This window comes from Phragmites australis, chromosome 1 (genome assembly GCF_958298935.1).
Source record: "Phragmites australis chromosome 1, lpPhrAust1.1, whole genome shotgun sequence".
NCBI lineage: Eukaryota > Viridiplantae > Streptophyta > Magnoliopsida > Poales > Poaceae > Phragmites > Phragmites australis.
The window spans coordinates 7,032,638-7,056,679 of NC_084921.1; the positions used below are offsets into that span (position 1 = coordinate 7,032,638).

Genomic DNA, 24,042 nt, shown 5'->3' on the forward strand with positions numbered 1-24,042 from the left:
ATCAAAATCTAACTTTCAAAACGGCTTTCAAAAGAAATATGCATGCTATTTCTAAATGGAGAGAATATTTCCACCTTCGAGAAAGAGACAAATTTCAAGATTTGTGGGGACGAATTTCAGGATTTTGCTTCAGGAATTTCCCCAAAGGGACAACCTTAAAATTCCCTGAAAAAAAAAAGCAGGAATACAACACTATACAGGCAAACCTGCATTTTCTAGCAAGTGTTTACTTTCGGTCGGAATGCGGAAAATAAAACAAGGCTTATCTGTTCCAAACAAAATAGACATGGCCCTGGATTAGAGCTGTCCTTCATTTGGCTACACCACAAACCAACGCAACTTTGAGAAACAGCCACCGTTCCCATAGACTGCAATGAACGAACGGGGTAGAAGAAATGCATTTCATCTTATATTGACATTGAGGTGCCGCATTGTACAAGCAGCTGGAATCCAGAATGTGTCTGGCAAAGTTTCATTCGTCCTGAATTCCATTGCAGCATGTGAAACAGTGCTAAATTAGGGGATAAACACAATGATATTCACCTAGCATACTAAAATAATACACCGATGCTTAAGGCAACAGACAGTGACGAGCAGGCTGAACAGATTACAGACCCTACACTCACAGACAAGGGAGAAAACGCAGGTGTAAATAACTCAAGCCTTCTTCAGTATATCTTCCGGCTCACGGAGTGTGCCAAATAGCCAGTCAATCCAGATGGTGAAGTGGCCATAGTTGTGGCGGTAAGTTGTATGGTGAATGGTATGGTAGCCGGCACCCATGACCGGCCATATCTTGCCGTGAATGCAGTCGTGGATGTTCGTTGTCCACACAGCCTCTAAGAATAAGAGAGCAATGTGCGTCCTGAAGTGCGTTGGAAAAATAAAGAGGGCAAGCACATGAGGTGTTGCTTGCAAAATCCCATCCAATGGATGAAACGCAAGCCCTGCAAAGCAACAAATCCATAAATCAGTCACGCTGAAATGACTGTCCAAAGTAAATATTGGAATGCGGAAGTCACAAACTACAAGTAAACATTAAAGAACTATGTTCCTGTACTGCAACTGTTATTGGCTTATTGCTGCCCTCATGTTAAGAAAGACCAAGAAGCACTAAATTCATCTTTTCAAGATTTTTAAGCAACAGAGGGGGGGGGGGGGGATGTTTTCGCATTTACCGTCATTCCTGCCAGCTATCTACACTCTACAGATGTAGCCTACGGAAAACACATACAAAATGCAAGATAAGAAATTTAAGAATAGATTAAGGCAGTAAGATCTTACCAGCAAATGGAGACAAGGTATTTTCCTTGTTGTAAATATGGTGGGTCGCATGTAGATATTTGTATAATGGTTTTATGTCATGCAACTCTCTGTGCATCCAGTAAATTCCAAACTCCACAAAGATGAGATATAAAGCCAAATAAATGAAGTACATTGACAAGCCAAACTCGCTGATATTAAAGAAGCATCGTGTCCATCCGCTCTCAATCATGTACTCAGATAAAGTTGGAAGAGCACAATAGAAAGGCATAGCCTTCGACGCAACAACAATTTGCTTCTTCATAGCTTCATTTGTAGGGATGGAGTCTGCATCAAACGCTAATGTCAGATCAAACATTGCATAGACATAGACATAATCACATACATTTTGTAGAAGTATATAACAAGTAATAATCATATTAGCATACCTTACATAAAGTTGAACCACTGTAATAGCTAATAACAATTATACTGGTATGGATATCGTATTCCTAGGGATGATCTGATACGAGATTATTTACATACTTTTGTAGGAACATGTCCAGACAAGGTAGTTCCAAATTTCTTAGCTATGATCTGAGACAAGACCTGTAGCATACATCAGAATCCCTTGCAGACAGTCCAAGCACACGTGCAGCATACTCATCAACACTCAACAGTTGTAGTTGTTACAGTCTAAAAATAAATTCACAAATGTTTCTATGCAGAATATTTCCATTTTTGGCAAACAATAGTTACAGTATGCAGTGTGAATATTTGCTGCCAACTGCAGTTTATTAAGATCTCAAACATAAATTAAGCTTGGAGAATCAGAATGGATATCTTATTGTATGATTGTCAGATCTAGATACAAAAAGTTTTACTGTTGTAATAAGTATAGCTCACCAGAAACATGGCACGCCTGAATAACTACTGTGTGAATGTCTTTTAATCAAACAACATGCCACTCTAGGAAGTCAATGTGCTAACCAGACATAAAATCTCGTTAGCTTCCTAAATGTACAAATGATTATAAGGTTCGCCATCAAACAAGAAAAGATTGAAGTCCATATCATTTGGCCAACTACAATCATTATCCCCTAAAAGAAGTATATCACAATCTAACTCAAAAAAAATCCCCAAAATAACCAAAACACTGATAATTTAGTCAGAACATGCAAAAGTGAACATATGCGTGATGGAGAAATCTTGGTAAATCTCTAGGAGGAACTGGAAAATGAAAAGGAGAGGTCGGGTGGGAATTATAAATGATTTACACAGGCTAGTTTGAATTATATTTAAGTACTATCACAACATCACAAATATTCAAAAGCTCATTTACTCAAAGACTTTAACCCCCCCAAAAAAATTGGCATGTTCCATGAGGGAGAACAGTTAAAACTACAATAACAGGAGGTAGAAACAATGCTCACGAAAGAAAAATGGTATTTGATATATAGCAACCATGCACTATTCTTTCCAATTCATTGAGAACTCATTGACCTTAGCTAAAATTAATCTAATGGTTTATTAAGAAAATATTAATTTAATGATTTAATCCGTGGACCTTAGCTATTATACAACATGGTGGCCTTCCACTGGTGCTAAGAATAATACAAGCGCAAAGTCCAGCTAAAAAGACTAATTATCACGAAAAATTTCTCCACATGGTTTGCATCACCAAAGAAACCAAAAGCAACCTGATCCCACACAGGCATATGCAAGTCAAAGATGCTACCAACAAGACAGGCCAGTCTGCTCTTGTTATCTATGAGTTCAATCAAGAAGGTCCAATTGAGTGGTCCAGGAAGAACACCTTAATTCAAAATATCTGGCAATTTTGCATGCACTGCCACATATTTTTGAATGGGCATCTCCCGCACGGGTGTCCCAACTATATCCCATTATAAAAAGTTGAATAATACCAATATGGAAAAGGGACGGGCAACTTAAAAATGTTCAAGACAGAGCACATAAAAACAGTAGGAATCCCAAATACTAATGCATAGCTATTATTACTTGATAGAAACGTCCAAAGCACAACATGTGATTGAGCAGAGAAACCAGCCAAAGCAACCCTGTCAAGAGCAATGGAACAACCCCATAGAACTTAGTTTAGCGATCCAAATACATGGCTCAAGTGCCGGCTCTCTTTATATGTCAGTGCATCTACCTTGATGCGCGGTCTTGCCACGAACAAGAAGAGATGGTAAACCAAGTAGAGTATACTAAAAGTCACCCAGTGTCAGAAGCAAGAATTCAGAACATGCTTTGTTAAACTAAAGTTACTTAGCTGCGGCTAACCTCAACCAGTACAAGTAACACGCTAGATACCAATCTCTGTCAAAAACTAGTAATAATAAGCTGCTTACCGGCTCAAGAGATATGCAGTAATAGCATAGCCAACCTAAAGTCTTCACAAAACAATTATGAAGGTATAACAAGCACAAAGACATAGATTTGCTTTAGCTTAGTCCAGAAAGAAAGCTGATTTAGTTATCCAATTTTGTCCTTCAAGGTCTACGAAGATGATGGTTCTGACTACCAATGAAGCGTGGATCCAATTCGAAACGCTACCCCAAACCCATCACATCCCCCAATTAAAACAAGCAAAAAGAAGAAGCGCCAATCTGTTGTACAGAGTGAAAGATCATAATTCACCAACAAATCTTCCAGTCACTTCTCCACGACCTCTGATATATGATAGGAGAGAGAGATCGAGAGCAAGAACACGCCGAGGACCATGAAACGCGCCACGAAACGCCTCCCAGATCAAAACCAAAAGCTTCCCAAAAAGAGCGGACATTCGGGATCGAAAGGCGCCACTTTTCCCTTGCTGCACCAACAACAAATCCCTTACCAGCATTACCCCCAAAAACCTCTCGAATCAAGCCTAAATCCCTCGCACTAAGCACATGATAAAGGCACCTAGATCCTAATAAGAACAAATCAGCAGCAGCATCGGGAGGAAGGGAAGAGGCGGGACCTTTGGGGATGTAGGCGTGGCGCTTCCAGTAGTAGATGACGAAGCACCAGAGGAAGCCGGAGATGAAGTAGAGGAGGTAGCCGCCCACGCAGTTGCGCATCCACGACTGCACCGGGTGCGGCAGCCCGCGCCACGAATCGCCGGGCGCCACAGTGCTCAGGACGATCTCGTTGTACCACTCCGTCTCCGCGACGAACCGACGCAGGTAGTCGCCGCCGTACTCCGCCGAAGCCATTGCCGGCGGGCGCCGCCCTGGGTGAGTGCTGTGCTGGCCGGGGTGGGGAGTTGTAAAGCGGCGGAAGCGTGAAGAGGTTTTAAATGGATCTGATTCAGTATCTGTGGTGCGCTGGAAGGGAAAATTCGAGTAACCTACGGACGCATGGACTATCAATCATAATGGTTTATTTGTGATTAGATTTATGTTAAAAAGTAGATAAAAAATTATAGTGTATATAAGATAATCAATGAATGATAAATATGAGGTGAGAGAAATAGATAGACGAGATAATCTATGTTCATATTTTTATACGGAGTTATCTTTTCCGCGGTGGTCAGTTGCATTCAACGATAAGAAAATAATCGATAAAAGCATCATTACCGTGTTTGTGATATATTCAACGATATAGGTCATTAATTTTGTAATATATCTATATGCCTAAAAAATAATTGGTGAAATTTAAGATACCGCGGTGATGCTAAAAAATACTCTAGTCAAATTTACTTGACGTTTGAGAATGTGTGTAGGTGAGAGAGAGAGCGCGCGTATATTGCTAATTTTCTATGAATTCCTGTTTGCACGCACGTAAAGGTGTAATTTAAGAAAAATCATGTCTATTTTATCAGATCTCCAGCATATTGCCAATTTCCATATTTTTCAACTATTTGTGTGTCACTAAAATTACTAGTCCATACAGGTAGGGGCGGAGCTAGAGCTTAAAAACTTGAGTGTACATTTCAATCTCGATGGTGTATTTATTTGGGATTATGTTATAGAAAAAAGGTGAAATTAAATTGCTAATAACTGATTTTTTTTTTCCTTTTGATGCTAGTGTCCTCGGCTATGCTACTTTAGCTTCATCAGAGTCTTTTCTGTTGCTACAGTAATTTTGCCGGATGCGGTAGGGATTGCAAATTTACGGATGAAAAGGAGATCATGTAATACTGTTTATGAAAAATGCATGTTTATGAAAAATGCATGTAGGTCCGAAAGCAGAAGAAGGGTAGAAATAGAATAGCGGTTGAAGATAAAAAAATAAAAAATATTATAATAATATTAAAAATTATTATAATAAAATTATAAATAATAAATTTTAAAAATATCTATTTGAGATGGCTAAACATCTCGCAAAGCTCCCGTGAAAGAATCAGGATGAAGTGCTGTGTTTTCCTCGAGCGTTTGTGAGATTTTCTGGGGTGCCACTTGTTCATGTGGTTCCAGGACGGAGCACAAAACATCTGCACTTGACCAAACGGGTGTCGAATCTCTGTCGCCACCCTGCAGACCACTGCGCATAGGGCCCCACCGGCTAGATTAGAAACAAAACATTGTGCGCCGTAGGTATTACGAGGATAGGATACGCCCACTGGGCTGTGTCCAAGTGAAACGTTCTTTACAACTGTGCACATATACGATGAGGCTCGTGAACATGTTGCAGTTTTCCTCGTGCCCGTCAAATCTGAACAAACTGGAGCAGGCAAGGCAACCAAAGATTTTTTTAAATAATAATATTTTAACAGAAAATTGTAAAAATAATATCTACTTTTTAAAAATATATAAAAATAGTATATGTCGGGAATTAGCCTGTCAACAGGCACTGACGGCAAATTGGTCGGCCGCCATGTGCTTTTATAGACCAATTACCGACAGAGTACTATATTTGTAATTTTTCAAAAATACATAATATTTTTGCAATTTTTTATTAAAATAATATTATTTTAAAAAAATTCATAGACTGGTAGGCGCCATACCGCCAAGTCAAGCCACCAACACATCCGTTGGCCCGTGCTGCTGCTGCGCGCACCGGATCCGGGCGCAAGTGCAACCCACCTGCACGTCGCGCTATGACAGCAGCGAAAGCGAGCTCAGTGATACGTGCACACACTGCAGCGGTGCAGATGGATAGAACAGCTTTGGATGCCGATCTGGAGCATTCGGTAGTGTTTGCTCCCAGCAAATTTTATAGGATTCATTTTTATGTGTAGATTTTTTTTCGTCTAACATGGGTTATGTATAGTGTAGAAAGGGGTTGGCATAGCATATGTGTCCATGTAGGTGAGGGTGAGAGGATTTTGCGGAGGTCTTTTCTATATGAATTCTATAAAATTTGCTTCCGTGTTTGCTAGCATGAGAGATAATTTTGTATGAAATAGTTTACCTAGATGGGTTAATTTTAGATGGACAAGTATATATCTGATTTTAGTTAGTCGTATAGGATGATATATGTTTCTGTTTGGCTGTTTATATAGAATGAGATGATTTAATATAAGATTTTATTTGATTGTCTGAATATGTTGATCTTAGATGGTCTATATAGGATGATAAAAATATATATAAATAGAGTATTATAAAAAATTTATTTTTTTAACGTATAACTATGACTAAAAATAATTTCAAAAATTAGTCTATCATATAAGAAAGTACAAGCTAATTTTTCTAGATTTTTATAAAATTATTTAAGGCTCTAATAATTATTAGAAGTTATAAAAGTAACTTTTTTTAAGAATTTTAGTTTAAATTCTATATAGATTTTTTAGATGAATCTAATTAAAATAAATTGCACGTAGATTATAGAACACATATTAAAAAATTTAGAATTTTTAAAATAACAGAAAACCTTTTTTAAGCAATGTAAGACCAGATTTTCGAGGACTGCCAGCGGTGCAGCCGATTGTAGCATAGTGGTCATTCACGATCCAGAAGAATATTCTGAAAATCTTGAACCACCTTATCCTTATCCTGAATGGGATGGTTCTATTCACTGATCCGAACAACGGATCAGCTGATATCAGGACCGCTTCGTCGAGCATGGAAGCCATACAGGCATCCAAAACACGGATTGTTTTTAGTGTATTAGTTTGACCTTAGCATTTGGCTGTGCCAGGTTTTCACTAGCTGTTTAACTGTTCTCCGTGTGCTCGGCCTCTTTAGTGTGACGCATTAGTATAAGAATAGTATAAGAAATATACTATTAAATAACTCTAAATAAATTATGAATACATCTCTATCGAAACGTACTGAAAGATTGTCATTATTCGTACTAAACCAATAGCGATTCAAAAAGGCTAAATTTTGTAATTAATGGTGGCCCAATAATAATTTTTTGCATATGTATTAAGACACTTGATCTGATTTTGAAATTTTCTATAGTTTTTATGTTGTTTTCATTGCAAAATGATGAATCTTTTTCTGAAACTTTTCTATTACGAGTAGAAAAATGAAAGATATGAAAATTCTCAATTCTCTACTGCATCAAGTCAGCACAAAAAAAAAGAGCAGAAGAAGGGCCCTAATCTTTGACCCAAACTTTTTTTAGCCCAAAATACTTAGTGCAGTTGTTCGACGATCGAGTTGCGCTATTCAGCCAGCATGTATGAATTCCATATGGGCTCACGTCTCCATGGCCCAAAACGAATTTTTTTATTGTATGTTTTTAATTTAAAAATTACAAAAAATGCGGTCATCTTGGAAGTTTGAAAAATAGGATGGCGAGAAGATCTTTCCGCTCATCCAACAAGCGAGAGATTAAAAATCATAAAAATATCAAAATTATTATGAATTTTTTTGAAAAACAATTATGTTGTAGATGATGCTATCATCTAGACAAAAATATGCCTTGTAAATGATAAAAAAAAAGACAATTTCAGAGATGTTGAAATTTATCTCTTTTGTTTCTCTTTGTACAAGTAATTTTTTGAGTTGAAACTTTATGGAGCATTAGATTACAGTATCATCTACACATAAAAAAAATTAGAATTTTTTATGACCATTTAGATAGTATTTTGAAGTTTGAGAGTATTTTCAAAGGGCGAGATGTTTAAAAATCATAAAAATACCACGTTCCAATCCTCTCAAGCTTCAAAATACTATCTAAATAATCATTTTTGCAAATTTCCAAAATTATCATATAGTTTTTATTTTTTTAATTAAAGATATATATAAATAAATAAATCCCAGAAAAGCCTCTCCTCTCCTGAGACCAAATCGGCTGTAACTGGGCCTGTTCGAGTCTTATTAGGTCTGCAGTACCGAAAGTACTACAGAAAAAGCCTGTTCTCACCGAGGAAGACGAAATTTTAAAAAATATTATTAAACTATATGTATATTTCAAAAATTATATGTGAATTTTAAAAATAATACATATTCGTGTTCTAGTACCGCGAGAAAGGAATGAAAAAGGATTTTCGTGCCCTAGAAAAACGAAAACACATGTGAAATTTTCACGTATACACAGTGAGCAAGATTTCAAGCCACCATACCCAGAAAAAGACATTGTCGCGGGCTGGGAGCTCGAAAACCTGACACGTGGTAGGTTTTCGTGCCTTTGGGGGCATGAATACTGCTGGCCCTATCCTGGCCGCACAATCTCTCCGCCTCTCGGTGCCATTCACATTTCAGTCGAACGCTCGATTCAGAAGGGCGAGAGAAAAAAAGCAAGGAAGAAGAAGGAGAGGAGGAAGGAGAAAGGAGAAGGAAAAGGAGGAGGAGAGAGGAAGAGGAGGGAAAAGGAAGGAAGAGGAGGAATAAGGTAAAAAAAAATGTATTTTTATTAGTATTATTTTTTTATAATTAGATATTTGATTGTTATAGATATTGGTAGAAATAATTAATTAAAATGAAAATAAATTATAGATTTAATAATATTTTCTTAGATGTAGAATTTAAGTATGTGGTAGTTGTAGTATCTGTAGAAATAATTAATATTAGGTTATAATTATTAGATAGATGCAATACTTACTATAAGATAATGAATCGATAAATAAAATATAGATTTTGTAATGTTATCGTAGGTGTACAATTTAATTTGAGGTATTTGATAGTCGTAGATGTCCATAGAAATAATAAAAATTAGCTTGTAATTATTATACGTATGGAATATTTACTTTAGGATGTATGAGTCGGGAAATTAATTATAGATTTAGTAATGATATTATAGATATGCAATTTAATTTGAGCTATTTGTTGTATGTTATACGTATTAAACAGATGTAACATATAATTTTATTTGAGACATTTATTTTAAGTTTAGTTATGTTTTATACAGTTTTTGAATATATAGTAAATTATGTAATTTTATAATATTTGTACTGCTATAATTCTAAATGATATAATTTTTTATTTAGGCTAAGAATAATTATATTTCGCTAAAAATTATGTCATGTCACAAATGTATCTTGAGCACTATAGGTCTTAGAGCAAAGTAAACATTTTGTAGGTAATTTTTGTTTTCTAATAATGTTTTAGATTTATGTAATTTTAGGAAGCTATTGTTATAGATCTATGTAAGTTTAATTAGAGATGTACGATGAATAATTTACATTTTAGGTTATGAGGAATTATATTAGGATACATGTAGGGTTCACAAAATTTGATATTGAGTGTTAGATTAAGCAATTTAAAGAAATAGTTATTGTTTGCTACATTTGAAGTTAGTCACATAAAATTAACTTGGTCATTTATTTGATATATTTATTTTAGGTCGCAGTTATGTCAAACACTGTAAATCTTAGAGTTTTCTATGTAAATGGTTAAATCTGTAGCAGTCCATTGGGTGTTGATTTGATCAATTTTCCGTTTACTAACATTGAGCACCCAAACCCTGAGAGTATAAGGATGAAGGATATGAGAATGTGTGTCGGAGGATTAACTCCTGTCGCAGGGATCCCGAGAGACCCCTTTTTAGAGATTCGGCCGGGGGGGTGATCCTGAATAAGTTCGTCGGAGAAATAAATGGGAATGAATGCAACGGCCGGTGGTGGGGGTGTAAACCTAGTGCAGAAAGGAGTAAATGCACCGGAGTTTAGACAGGTTCGGACCGCACGGGGGCATAATACCCTACTCCTGTATGGATGCTATAACTGTCCTGAGGAAGTCCCTCAAGGATGTTGCTGGTTACAAGAATAATGACATATCTAAGAGCTTGGAACTCCTTGTTCTTCGGTTGGAACTGGGCTCAGCCTTCCTCACGGTGTTTCTTTTGTGTCTACTCTCGATCCTGGTTCGTCGTCTCCGGTTCCTCTTTGTTCTCTGTTGCCCGTTGTTGGGTGTTGGTTGTTGATTATCCCGATGTTGTATGTTTTTCCTCTCTTCTTCTCTATCCTTGCTTCTGTGCTGCCGGCGGCTTTAAGTACCCGCCGGCCGAGACATGGCCCGAACGGAAAGGAGGGGGCACGGGTTCCAAGACGCCATGAATGGAAAGGGCGTCATCATTTCTTCTGAGCGAAATGACTGGGGGTGGAAAATACGTCGCACGCCCGGTCGCCCGTCACCATAAATGCCCTGGCAACGGGCGCCATGGAGAGGGCCCACTGAGCAGCCGCAGAGCAACCCGGCGTGCCCGTCCTGTCTTGTTCCCCTGCCACAGCAGCGCGGCAGACGGAACGCTTTGATCCTCACGACGTTATCCCGAGACGAGCCGAATGGCACGGGACGGGACCCGTGCAATTAATGACCCCACGCCACTCTGCCAGAACATGGTAGGAACTGACGCGGCGGGAGCAGTTGGAGATGTCAGATCACGCACGCTCATTAAATGCGGCCTCGGGCCTTTGACCGGTTGACACCTCGACGGTGGGTCCCTCGGGGGCCTTCCTGGGTCGTCGGGGTATCGAGTGCTCGGGGGTACTGTTTACATCCCTGAGCACTCTCTCCCGAACCTTCGGGGAACCGAGTGCTCGGGGGCTGCCACGTGCAGCCCCGAGCACTCTCTCTATCGAGCACTCTTACACGGACCCTCGGGGAACCGAGTGCTCGGGGGCTGTCGCGTGCAGCCTTGAGCACTCTCTCCCGAAACTTAGCTCTTCTGAACGTCGGGGGACTAGGGTGCTCGGGGGTGACCGCACACCTCCCTGAGCACTTTCTTCCCGGTACTTAGACTCCGTGGATCATCGGGGAACTGGGGGACTCGGGGGGCCACCGACCGTGGCCCCGAGCATCTTCTCTCGGGACTTGAACTTTTCTCATCCTATAGGAGAGACCTCGCAGGATGGCGCCATGTGGCGGGTGGATGGCCTGGCCTCGGGATTCGGGGACCCCCGATTCCTGATACACTGACAATGTGGTTCATCCAATATTTTCAGTTGGACCCTAATATTTATTCCATTATGGTACATTGCATGTGGACTCGTACATTAGATCCAGCTTGTTAGGAGTTGAAACCGGTGTATTGGAATGACAACTGATTAAAATGGTTGGAGTGGTGCAGGTGTCATGGGGCTGAGTTTAATATACTGGTGCATGCTTGTCAAAGAGAAGTGTATGACGGTAGCAGTGCAGTGACACTTGCAGAAGAAGAGGATAGGTGAGGGCATGCAGTGTTGAGGGAAGAAGTTGCGCAACAGCATACGACTGAGGCAGATGTTGTTGTGCATAGGCAGGTGGTAGAGATTGAGGGTCACGCTGATGCAGGAGAGGAAATTGAAGGAATTGTTGTTGATCTTGAGAATATGGACCGTAGTGTGGTACACGAGGAAGAATCTTTATTGCATTCTGCAAATGTGGAGGATGATGATGACAATGATGATGATGATGATGATGATGATGATGATGATGAGGCATCTAAAACTATCATTCCAGATCAATAGAACTTGCATGAGAAAGCGAAGATGCAAGTTATGGAAAATCATGATTCCTCTTGAGAGTATGGATCAAGTATGGTTCACCTAAATCAGGTCTTCCCTAATCAGTCTGAAATGAAGGATGCAGTGGCACGGTGGGTAGTGACATCACATAGGGAGGTATGGGTTGCTGTGTCAACTCCAGAAAAGTTCAGTGTGAAGTGCAGAACTCCTGGATGCAGCTTTTATATTCACACATACAAGCCGAACCATTTGACCCATTGGGTATCCTCTAGTGTGGTTGAACGCAATTATAAGCTGAAAAACGTAGGTCGTAAGCACCATAACCTTACTGTTGCACCGTAACCTCAAACTAGAAGCATGATATGAAATACTTGTTCATCCAATAAACAATATTACGATAGTTCGAATATGAAATTACTTATCAAAAGGCTTGGTGTGCAAACCAAAAAGCCTTGTAGAAGCGTTAGGGTACTTATGATGCTTCCTATTGCAACCTTCCTCGTGTCCTTGAAATTTTGAAAGAAAGGAACCCTAGCACATACACCACTTTCAAGGAGACTGAAATTGATGAAAACTAGCCCAGGATTTTTTGACGTGTTTTTTTTTCTTTGGATCAGTGTTTTTAGTCATTCCAGCATTGTCTTCCTTTGCTTTGTGTGGATGACACATTCTTGACTTGAAAGTACAAAGGTCAGATTTTCACTGCAATTGGTGTTGATGCGAATAGCCAGATACTTCCTTTAGAATTTGCGTTTGTGGAGGGTGAGAGCAGGTTGAGCTGGCTCTGATTTTTTAGGCATATTAAGGCTAGGATTGTCCATCATCAACCTAATATTTGTATTATACATGACTAGTATGTTGGGATCTTATCTGCTATAAAGACACTACAAGATGATTCAAGTGAGCTGTTTCCACGGCCTGACTTACAGAACCGGTGGTGTATGCATCACATGAGAGCAAATTTCTATAAGCAAGTCAAGAACAAGGCACTGATATACATATTTAAGAGGTTGTGCAGTCAAAACCAAAGTCATAAGTTTATTTATTTGTGGAACGAATTGGATAAGTGCACCAGGACGCATGTCCAGGAGAGGAGTAAGAATCCACCTACTGTTGATGACACTGGACTAGAGGCACTGTCGCCTCTTGGAGCAGGCATTGACCCTCAAAATGTGAGAAGAAGGTCGGCAAAAAACATCAAATATTTCTCACACTGGATTAAGCCAGAACCAGAAGAGAAGTGGTCCTTGCTCCACGACACCGGAGGAGATAAGTACATGTTGTTCGTAAGTTATTTTGATGTGTAGTACGAACTAGTATATTCTAAAATTGATGAATAATTATTTTGATGCATTTTGGTAGGTATGATGTCATGACTATCAACATAGCAGAGATTTACAATTGGATCATTAGAGGACTGTGTGGACTTACTCTTGTTGAAATCCGTTAAGAGCATGTTGCACGGCATTATCAGGTACTATCAAAAGAGGCATGTTGTTGCTATTATTCACTGTACAATAATGCATATATCATATGCCAGTCGAATGATGGAACACTTGGAATAAAAGAACAAGAAGGCAGTGCATTACATGGTTCATAGCATTGGTGTGAATGAGCACCATTTCGAGATAACCCTGACATTAAAAGGAGGGGTGGAGAGCGATACTAGAATTGTTACTCATGAGGTGAACCTAGGACAAGTTTGTAGTGGATGGTGAGAATGCCTGACATCAAAAGGAGGGGCAGAGAGCGATACTAGAATTGTTACTCATGAGGTGAACCTAGGACAAGTTTTTAGTGGATGGTGAGAATGCACTTACAACAAACCCAAGCTTTTCCATGTCCCATGTTCTCACATGTTAACTGCATTGTCACAAGTGGATGTGGAAACTCACTATATGTGTCATAATTTTACCTGAAGGAAAATGTGATACAGACATGGACTAGGGAGTCCCATGGATTCAATGCATTTGGTGACTTTACAGTTTATAACAGAGATACGCTGATATGTCTACTCCCTATGATGCTGTTTTGACATTCGCATTGCAAAGGTGGTCCGCTACAGACTAGGCATATTTGCAACGACATGGATGAAGCTGAGGTTGGCAGGGCTATGAGGAGGTGTACTGAGTGTGATGAGTTTGGTCATAAGGTCAAGGATAAGGGTGACAATGGGTCTGCCCCCTGCGGGTTTGGCCTGCCCGCACCTGACCCGAAACTTGATTCGTCAAACCCAATTCGGCCCCAAAATCAGTAGCGGGTGCAAAATCACCCCCGTCCCCGGCCCCGACAGGGACCCGAAACCCGACGGGCAACCCGAAATCGCGACACGAAAAAAAACATGGCGTCACGCCCTCCCGCGCCCGCGCCCTGGCGCCCGCGTGTCGCACCTGCCCCCCCTCCCCCGCACCTTGCCAACATGCGGCGCCCCTCGCGCCCGCGCCTGGGGCCTCTCGCGCTCTCTCGCCTGGCCGCCTGGGGCCTCCCACCATCCCACGCCCGATCCTGGGGCCTCCTACCGTCCCGCGCTCATGCCTGGGCTTGTGCCAACACGCGGTGACACGCGCCGCTCGCCCCCTCCCGCGCTCTCCCACGCCCGCGCCTGGGGCCTCTTGTCATCCCGCGCTCGTGCTTGGGCCAGCTCCAACACGCGGCGACACGCACCGCCCGCCCGCTGCCCAGCTCCTGCCCCTCCCGCTCTCTCCCACGTTGTCCCAGGCCTGCAGGTGCCCTTACGGGGGCAAAGGGAGCCCTGGCCCCAAACCCGATTCGGGTCGGGGCCCCGACCCGATAGCCCCGCGGGGCTGCATTCCTACCCAAACCTGCCCCCGTCGGGTCGGGCCCCTGCGGGGACCCGACCCATCGGGGAAAATTGCCATCCTTAGTCAAGGATTGCCCACAGTCTAACCGCGGTGATGCTGGAGTAAAGCCATCTACCGGTGCTCGACGTGGGGACAAGTTTAATGGTCATTGACGCGGTGATGCTGGAGTAGAGCAGGGGTATAAAAGTAATAAAAATATATTCCCCCTTTGAACTTTGGCTTGCTCTGTTTTTGTCTAAGGAGTTGCTACTCGAACTTTGTCGGACAATGCTCAATATGAAGGATGCGTTGGGGTGTCCGAGAGCATCCAGGAATATATAGGCTCTGACTAGGTTGTGGAAGCGAAATCGAGTGGATAGTCGAATCCAACTAGGTGGTCAAACCCGAAAGGATGGTCGAATCCGAGGAAGTGATCGAAATGACTAGTGATCGAACCCGAATAAATGGTCGACTCGGCTATTGGTTGAACTCGAGTAGATGGTTGAAGCGATTAGTGGTGGAATACAAGTTGATGATCGACTCGACTAGAGATACAATCTCGGCTATAGCAAACAAGGCTAGGCCGTAATACTTGATGACTAAATTAGCAAAGACTCGACACTAGAAACTAGAACACAAAGACTCGACCAGCAATAAAGACACCGACGATGGACTCAAACTCAATAACGCAAAAACTGAAAACAAAATTACGAAGGGCGCAAATTGGTTTAGACAGCGAAAAAACTAATATCTAAATCTTTTTGTGTGGTAATTTTCTGGACTTTAGGTAAGAGAACACGATGAAATAAAATGGATAACTAAGATTACCTAACGGGCAACTGAAGCTTTTATACTTATTGATGTGAGTTTGCCCGATCTTCTGAATGTAATATGATAAGTTAATTTGGTGGAGCTACGATGTTGATGATCCAAAAGCTCTGACCAGAACAGATTGAGAACCCTAGTAACCACTACATCACTACTCTGTGGATATTAACTATGCTAAGACATGATTGACCTCATCAATAAGGTTTTTCCTGCAAGTGAATCCAGAACATAAGTAAAAGCAAGTAGATGACATCTGAATATTACATATTACCAATGAAGTGCTCGAATTTGGAGTTCTACAAACCGATAAACGATAAAATTATCTAAAACAAAATAATCTTAGTAAAAATCGAGTCTAAACTACGACACCTACTGTGTATATATACAGAGCATGAGGTAATCTACCTAGGGTTGTGCAGCCATAGAGAGAGGTGTACACAACCTGGACTCCTATCCCGACACAATTACATGACCCAATAAGGTTCAAAATGGTGACACATCATCTTATTCTTTTGACTCTAACTAAACTATATGTAATATTTCGTCGAGCTCAAATATACTGGAAATGGCTAGTCATAAACTTTCTAGCAAGTCTAAGATCGTTTCAATTGGAATCTGTATGCGAGAATTATAACCCGTTTTACTAACATGATGTCCTGAGATTTCAAGTCGAATTTGGAGTCCGACTCGAGCTCGACTTGTTGTTCGAGTAGGCTTGGCGCTTGAGTGATTACGTCCAGGTGAGCTTGTGGTGTCTCTCTCATATTTGTAAGCAATAAAACATTACAAGAATTTAATAGTAATTCATCTAAGAAGGCATGAACAGCTTGGAACGAGTTCATCTGGTGATTTAATTATCGCGTATGTGCTCTTGTAATTGACTATTGTATGATTTAAGAATTATTAGTAGTGTTACTCGTATACGAAGGAGCCATGTCCTCATTATAGGACTTGAAAAAAATATTTTTGTGTGCTCAGAATGGATAAAAAAATTTATACAATCAGGACGCGAGAAATCTATTTTCGAATTATGGTACCATCAAAAAAAGTTTTCAAGCCCTCGTAAGGCGAGAACTCCTTTTTTATCTGAAGATACGAAAACCCCTTTCTCGTGTTACTAAGAACGCCCATAGATATTATTTTTGTTATTTTCGTATTTTGCGTAATATTTCTGAAATTTACGTATAAAATAATCATATTTTAAAAAAATCGAGGAAGACAAGCTCCTCTCAGTAATACAGTGCTGCACTGCTGCAGCATCACGTCCCAGATTTGCAGACTCTCTACGTAGCAAACGGAGATTCGAGTACCTTTCGCCGTCCATCCGATCACGATTACACTTTTCTGCCCGTCAGGTCCACACCTCCTGTTCCAACGCCAGATCGCCCTCTCTCTCTCTGTCTTATGCATGTCTGCCAAAAGGAGAGAGGACTAGCCAGCTACAGGTACAGCCTGCACTACATGCAGTACAGGGGACCAAACAGCGGGGATCAGGTCGACGGGATCGAGACGAGGGAGAGAAAGAGAGCACTCCATGAGCGATCTGCTCGAGCTCAAGTGGAGGAACAGGTGCGCATCAGTACTCAACAGTAGCCACCTACTTGCATTGCATCAAGCACCAGTCTTATAGTTGCAGTGCATACTTAGGTGCAAGTCCACAGCTGCATAACTTTGCACCACCGTAGTCAAGAAGTTCAGTTCTCGTAACAAGGCCTGATCGAACAAGATATTGCTGATTGATGGTTGCATAATCTTGACAGTGTGCAACTACTATATGAGCTCTGTAGACGCAACAAGCGGATGAAGCCGGCCTGAGTCTTTTTTGGCAGAGCCCAGCAGCGGATAGAGAAAGCAGCTGCTGCCTGGGCTATAGCGCTACCTGACCACTTCACTGTATCGATCGACCGTCTTGCGTGTGCTGCTTTCAGTTGTGCGTACCACACACACCAGTGTACGTGCATGGCCTCCCCAGTCCGCAGTCCGCACTCATTGCCCGGTGGAGCGCGGCCGATCGAGCCCTTCCGATGCCGCTACTCCATCTGGACCATTGGGCTGGCATTGGCATCGTGTGTGGTGACCGAGCAATAGCATTGATCACTTGGATGGTTGGGCGCGCCTCTCTACATCTACCTCTGCCCAGAGAGCAGTTACCGTAGGTCCACTGGCTAGAACCACCGGTAGGCTGTATGATGCATAGAGTAATTGTGTACGTACTACAGTATAACGCCCATAACAACTCATTCTCGTACCCCCCCCCCTCTCTGTGTATTCATGGCTGCATTCTGATCTGCACGGCTAGCATTTTGAGTAGTAAGTATTTGTTGCTACCGGGCATGCAGTTAATATTGTTGAATGTATGCACTTGAAAGGGGATGGATACATTTCAGTATTTCACCCTAAGATCTGTACTAAGAACTTGGACAAAAATCTAAAAATAAACAATAAATATAACCATATTTATTAAAATAGATAATATATCAGTGTACTTGCAAATCTAGCACATGTATTCAGCACCTCAAACATCAAAAAATCGATTCCAGAATTTGATGTACCGAAAACCCCTGCATTCAGCACCTAAGGTGCCGAATACAGCATTGTTCACCATTTTTGGTACCTCAGGTGCCGAATACAGGTCGGCCCAAAGCGACCATCGCGTCAGTCGGTGCTTTTTTCACGTCGTGTCACGTCATTTCACTTTTGCCTCCTTTTAAACGCGCGTGCTATCGTGTTTCGCTACAAGGAGCCGCAACGCAACCAGAAAGCAGACGAGCATCGCGAGTAAGAGAGGAGAGGAGAGGAGAAGCAACAGCGCAGCGTGTGAAGAGGATAAGCAGCGCGAGGTGAGAAGTAGCAGCACTGCGAGGAGAGGAGAATCAACCCGAGATGAGTAGGAGCAGTAGCGCGAGTTACAGTAAGTACTTAAATTATGTATTTAATTAATACTTACAGTAATAATAGTAATTAAAGTACGTAAATTGTTTAATCCATTCAATCACATTTGTATAATTATTTACTTAGTTTGATTATATGAATTTGATTATTTGCTTAGTTAGTGTAATAGTAATTAGCATGAATTTGTATATTACCTCCGTTCTCTTTTACTTATCGTTTAGTACATTGACACGGTCTCCGATAAGCACGTTTGACCATTACTTTTGACAATTACCTCTTGGTAAAAGTTAATAAAAATTAGATGATGTCAAAGTATTTTCAATGATAAATGCACTACTACCATTTTTATGTACCAAATCTTAATATTTTTGTGTATATTAGTGATCAAAAAAATTTAAAATTTGACTGCACCTATTCTAGGACAACATCTATTTGAGAACGGAGGTAATAATAGTAATTAGCGTGAATTTATAAAATAGTAATTATTTTCTTAGTCAGAGTAAGTAGATTGTATAATTGTAATTAGCGTGAATTTGATTAGTCAGTGTAATTAGATTATTTAATTAGTTTAATAATATGATGGTCTAGTAGTGGCACTTTGTGCTAGTGGTGGCGTAGGATGGTGGCCTAATGCATGCATGCTCTCTATAGATGCAAGTAGGGTGTGGACGCAATATGAGCAAAGAGAGAAAAAAAAGAAAAAAAAGGGTAAAGGATAAAAAATAAATTTCAGAAAGATTAAAAAAACTTGGGTTAGACAGAAAGATTTGATTAAAATCACAATGCACCAAGAAATTATCAAATTGAATTTTTTTTAATTAATAATGGTGTGCGCCTGTTTAATTAGTATTTTAATTCAATCTATTAAAATAGTGGTGCGTATAAGAACTCATGCCCTTAGTTAAAGAAAAAAATCAGCTATGAAGTCAAATAGAGCAATATTTTTAGTGTCTTCTACTCATTGTAGACTAATCTCTTTCTCTCTTCAGCTCACTTAGTATAAAGAAATATATGAATGTTAATAGTGCATTGTCAAATGTGAGCACTAAAATTTTATTAGGAACTATAGGCATAGTAGTATTCACCGTAAAAAGGAGATGATCACCCGGGTTGAGAGCGGCATGCTGATGCTTCAGACTTCTGGAAGAGTAAATATGGTATAAAGAAACGTAGCAAAACTAGCTTACAAAAGAGTTTTGAAGTCAATTTATAATTTAATTAATATTTTAATTCAATATTAAATATTAATTATTTTATTTGAATTCAATATTAATGATTTAATTAGCATTGCTAATTACTTAAATATTTAGCATTGTTAAGTATAGTACTATTTAATTTATATTGTTAATTTGTTTATTTTTTATTGATAGGCGTAATTAGTTATGTATCGTACATATATCTAAATAGTTATTTTATTAGATGTATTTTTGTTTAGCAGATACGGTATGACTTTCCATATTTATTATGTAGAACGTCCCGCCGTTTTGCACGAGAGGCTCGTAATAATTTAGAACTGCCAGCACATAGAGAGTTCGATTAAGGTACCTAATGATCTGGATGGCCAGAAATCATATGTTATGAGCCTTTTGCGTGTGAACCTGCAATCCCATACTGTCGTCCTAGAGGGTGTGTGATCACGGCTTATTCAAAACAGCTCGGTCATTGTCCATACGTTATTTTAGATGAGAATGAATAATATATGAGCTTTGTACTCACGCAAGGTATTGGAGGAGAACTTTAATATGGGGTGTACGTAAACATAGTGTCATGACCGGTGTAATTTAATGTAGTGACTACCGTAGAAGGATCAGGCCAGCAGGTGATGCATGAAGAGGATGAAGGGTATGTCAGGGAAGACAGTTCCGGTAGAGAGAGAGCTAGAGTGGACCCTTCTGAGGTAGATGCATGATGCATGGATGATGAAGCCGGTGGTAGTAGGGATGAAGAAGTTGCTAATAATGATGACCCGGTGCCTGCGATCCAGTACTTTCGTGGTGCTGAACTGCTGGATTGTGCCGTTGTTGAGAATAACACCTTATCTAACTGGGAATACCAGAATAGAGATATCCAGATTACGCAACAGTTTCGTAATAGGGGGAGGTCATCCACTTTATTAGCAACTATGCTATAATGACACGAAGAGGGCAGAAGTACGCCTGGTGTAACCCTACAGAGTATGAGGTCAGATATATCAAGACCCGAATTGTCCTTACTCCGTTCGAGCACATAAGCCGAAATATGAGAACTATTTTGTGATCAGTAGACACACCCCATATACATGCAGCGAAGAGGCTATTAGGAATGTGAGCCACACAGTTGATGCGTGCCATCTTACTCAGCAGACTTGTATAGGCGGGTCCCAGACCATTTCCCGAGGATTGAGCTCACCTTCTTCGTATCGTGGTACTTATAATGATTTTTATTGGTTAAACCTTTATATTACTGATATGACCCTTATCGTATACAGATAGAAGAAGTATACGAGATGCATACGTAGGTGGAGCAAGCTTGTGGGAAAGCAAGCGGGTCATCAACGTGGAGGGATCAGAACCCTCTTTGGAACTACATGAGGACGAGAGGGTCCCGCTTCCTGTTCGCTATACGTGGTCTAGGTGGTTGTACCCCGTGTTGGAGTGGGTGTGATCTACCAGCCATAGACCTATCCCGTGCCTCCCACAACAAGCGCTCGTCCAGTGCCCATGACGAAACTGTTTAGGCACAGTCGTGAGAGGCACCTTCTTCTTCGGAGCACGCTGACTCCTGTGCCTGAGCAGTGTACACTGGGTTCACATGCCCCGCAGTGAACATGACCTCCTCAATATATGCTGACACCTCCGCCTATAGCATCAACCCGTCACGAGGACGTCATTGACTGCACACAGCAGACGCCTAACTGGAATGGCTTTGACTGGACTGTTGCAATGCAGGACGCCAGCTTCACCAATCTCATCAGCGCACAGTACTCCTAATATCCCGATGCACCTAGGGGTTCATAGTGGTACCAGCAGGGCGGGCCTTCGGCACACCGGACTCCGTCGAAGCATTCTCTAGGGGCGTTCGCACTACCGTACAAGGATCCTTCTTCATGGTATATGCAAGGCAGAGTTAACGGGGCATGATATATGTTCGGTGGGGGTCTCACAGGGAAGGATAATGATGATGAAGAGCAAGGGAACATGAGGCAGGGGCCAGCACAAGCTGCTAGGATGAGGGCCACACACCCACCAGACGCGTACACTCCTGGGGATTGCGTATGGCATCGTCGTCGTTGAGTCGCTAGTGCAGTTGTTCGGTGCAATTGTACTTGTTACTGACACATGTATTATTAACTTTATTATCGTAGTCATTCTTATTATGTATTATTCACTATATTATTAAATTAATTGTTTTTAATATATGTAATGTTTATCAAATAATTCTGTCACATAATTTATGTAATATTTATCAAATAATTATGATATTTAATACTTGTTCAATATTTCTTAAATAATCAGTGATTCATGCTTTGATGCAGAGCTATAACATTGCAGTGAAGGATCAATAAATCTGTGGTGGAATCTTCAAGTATAGGCATTCCATGGACACCTACAACAATCCATATAGCACTTATTGCCTCATTGCAGGTTGTGCGTGAAGAGAAAGATGATCCCTTCAAGGAGAGTAACCTAATCCAAGCCGTGTCCAAATTGCATGCAAGACCTTTCTATTCTGCATTAACCGCTCCGCTCCAACATATAACTACCAAGGACCTTAGGGCCCTCTTGCACGATCAATATCAAATGTATCTCAATGTGTGCAAACTGGTCAACTATCCTTCTGTTCTAGGTTTCTCTATGTTGCTCCGTTCCAACATATAACCACAAGAAGTTTGTGATGTTGTTCGACCAGCATACATCTCACATTCAGGTCCGTGCTCACCATACTTATCTTTTTTCCATTGATTCCAATACTCCTCTTTTGCGTTAGGCGTTCCCGGAAGACGTACAATTGATCAATAAAGACATCACAAACTTCTTGGTGATATATATGCTCTTCGGTAGGGGTGTCATGCCTAGTTCACGTAGAAGACGACAACGGTTAGCAAACCTAAGGGGTATAGGGTGCCCTCTACTACTCATCTAGAAAATGACGAGGACGATAAGGATGATGATTTTATGCCCCTAATGCCTCAACGTTCCAGCAGCAATACAGGAGAAGTTTCAATGATCACTGCAAGAGTATATTCACGCATCACATCGAGATGGCGTACAACCGACAAGGAAATAAGATATGCTACTACCGTGATAGCCCAAGATGACGACAATGACAATTTCATGCCACAACAACCCCTCCCTCCGCGGCCTCTATCTCCGGAGGACATTGATGACCCTGAAAATGATTGTGGATTTGTTGTTACCCATCCTTACAACTTCTCATTACCATCTTAAAGAGGACAATCATCTTACCCTGATAGTATTGACTGGCATAGCTGGCATTTTTTCACTAATTTGTGTCACCCCTTTCCTCCACCATCTTAAGATGATCTAGGTATTCAACATCTATGCACTATGAACTATGCAAATAGCAGGCATGACTATTTATTTTGTTTATGGACTGTTTGCGAATTATTTATCTAATCAATGTGATGGTAAGTTTATTATATTAACTTACTATCTAAGCACAATTATTTACAACATATGAAAAGGTATTAGTGAACTCAGGCTTTAGACATGTCGATATATCACCAGCACCTCGGGGACTAACATTAATTGCAACTCTAAAATCAATAATGTGAATGTATGAACCATTCAATCTCGGGTTGTGCTTGCTTTAGAATGAATACTTAAAGCAGACTTTGACTTTGGATTAAGATCAAAGGGATATATGTTACTTCTACACCTGCTCAAAATCAACAACTTTCACAGAGAATGCTTTCATAGAATTCTATACCTCCATGCAGAGCCAACAATAACTCATTGCTGAACTTTTGCAGAATAAAGTGATTACGTCAAGCAACAACTTTTACGGGGAATCTCTAGCAAGCATCAAGGTCAAAACTTTTCCAGCTTTTACAGTGAATCCTATGCTTCAGCCCCTAGCCAAACTCATGCACTTAGTCCATACACCAGCCCCCAGCCACCGTAAATAACCCCACTCTCATATATGGATAGACCACTCCTTCCTCAGCTCTCTCAACTACAATATCTTCCTCAACTCCACAAAGCCCACCAAAGAAATATTGGAGAATTTTAATCCCTTAGGGGGTCGAACCGTCGATGTGCTTCTGCGACGATCCTTGTAGGCTTCGCGAGTCACAGGACATCTCCTACATCTATAGCCTATGATTCTTTATATGTGACAACTACCAGTATGACAAGCCTCGATATGGACCGTATGAGTACCCACCGGTATAGCAACATATATCACTAATGTGGCACTTTTCGTATGATTTCATGCCATGTCTTACTAACCTACCATCTTGTTTCATTTATCCAGTCTCCTCCACCTATTTGTGAT

General features: G+C 40.8%; 1 protein-coding gene across 1 annotated transcript; it reads right to left on the reverse strand.

Annotated features, from left to right (window-relative positions):
- Window positions 1-387: 387 nt before the first annotated feature.
- Window positions 388-4,557, reverse strand: LOC133898849 (delta(7)-sterol-C5(6)-desaturase-like). Its single transcript, XM_062339674.1, has 3 exons — window positions 4,229-4,557; window positions 1,285-1,590; window positions 388-947 (listed from the first exon to the last, which is right to left on the reverse strand). Exons 1-3 carry the CDS (start codon window positions 4,461-4,463, stop codon window positions 658-660), a joined length of 831 nt encoding a protein of 276 aa, XP_062195658.1. The 5' UTR covers window positions 4,464-4,557; the 3' UTR covers window positions 388-657.
- Between the last annotated feature and the right edge of the window lie 19,485 nt (window positions 4,558-24,042).

What these genes read in the sequence shown, in the direction of transcription:
- LOC133898849 (XM_062339674.1), bottom strand. Translation starts at nt 4,463, where the DNA reads ATGGCTTCGGCGGAGTACGGCGGCGACTACCTGCGTCGGTTCGTCGCG. An exon ending in CCACGCCTACATCCCCAAAG is followed by an intron (nt 1,591 to 4,228) that starts GTCCCGCCTCTT and finishes CGTTTGATGCAG; the next exon opens with ACTCCATCCCTACAAATGAA. An exon ending in TACCTTGTCTCCATTTGCTG is followed by an intron (nt 948 to 1,284) that starts GTAAGATCTTAC and finishes GTTGCTTTGCAG; the next exon opens with GGCTTGCGTTTCATCCATTG.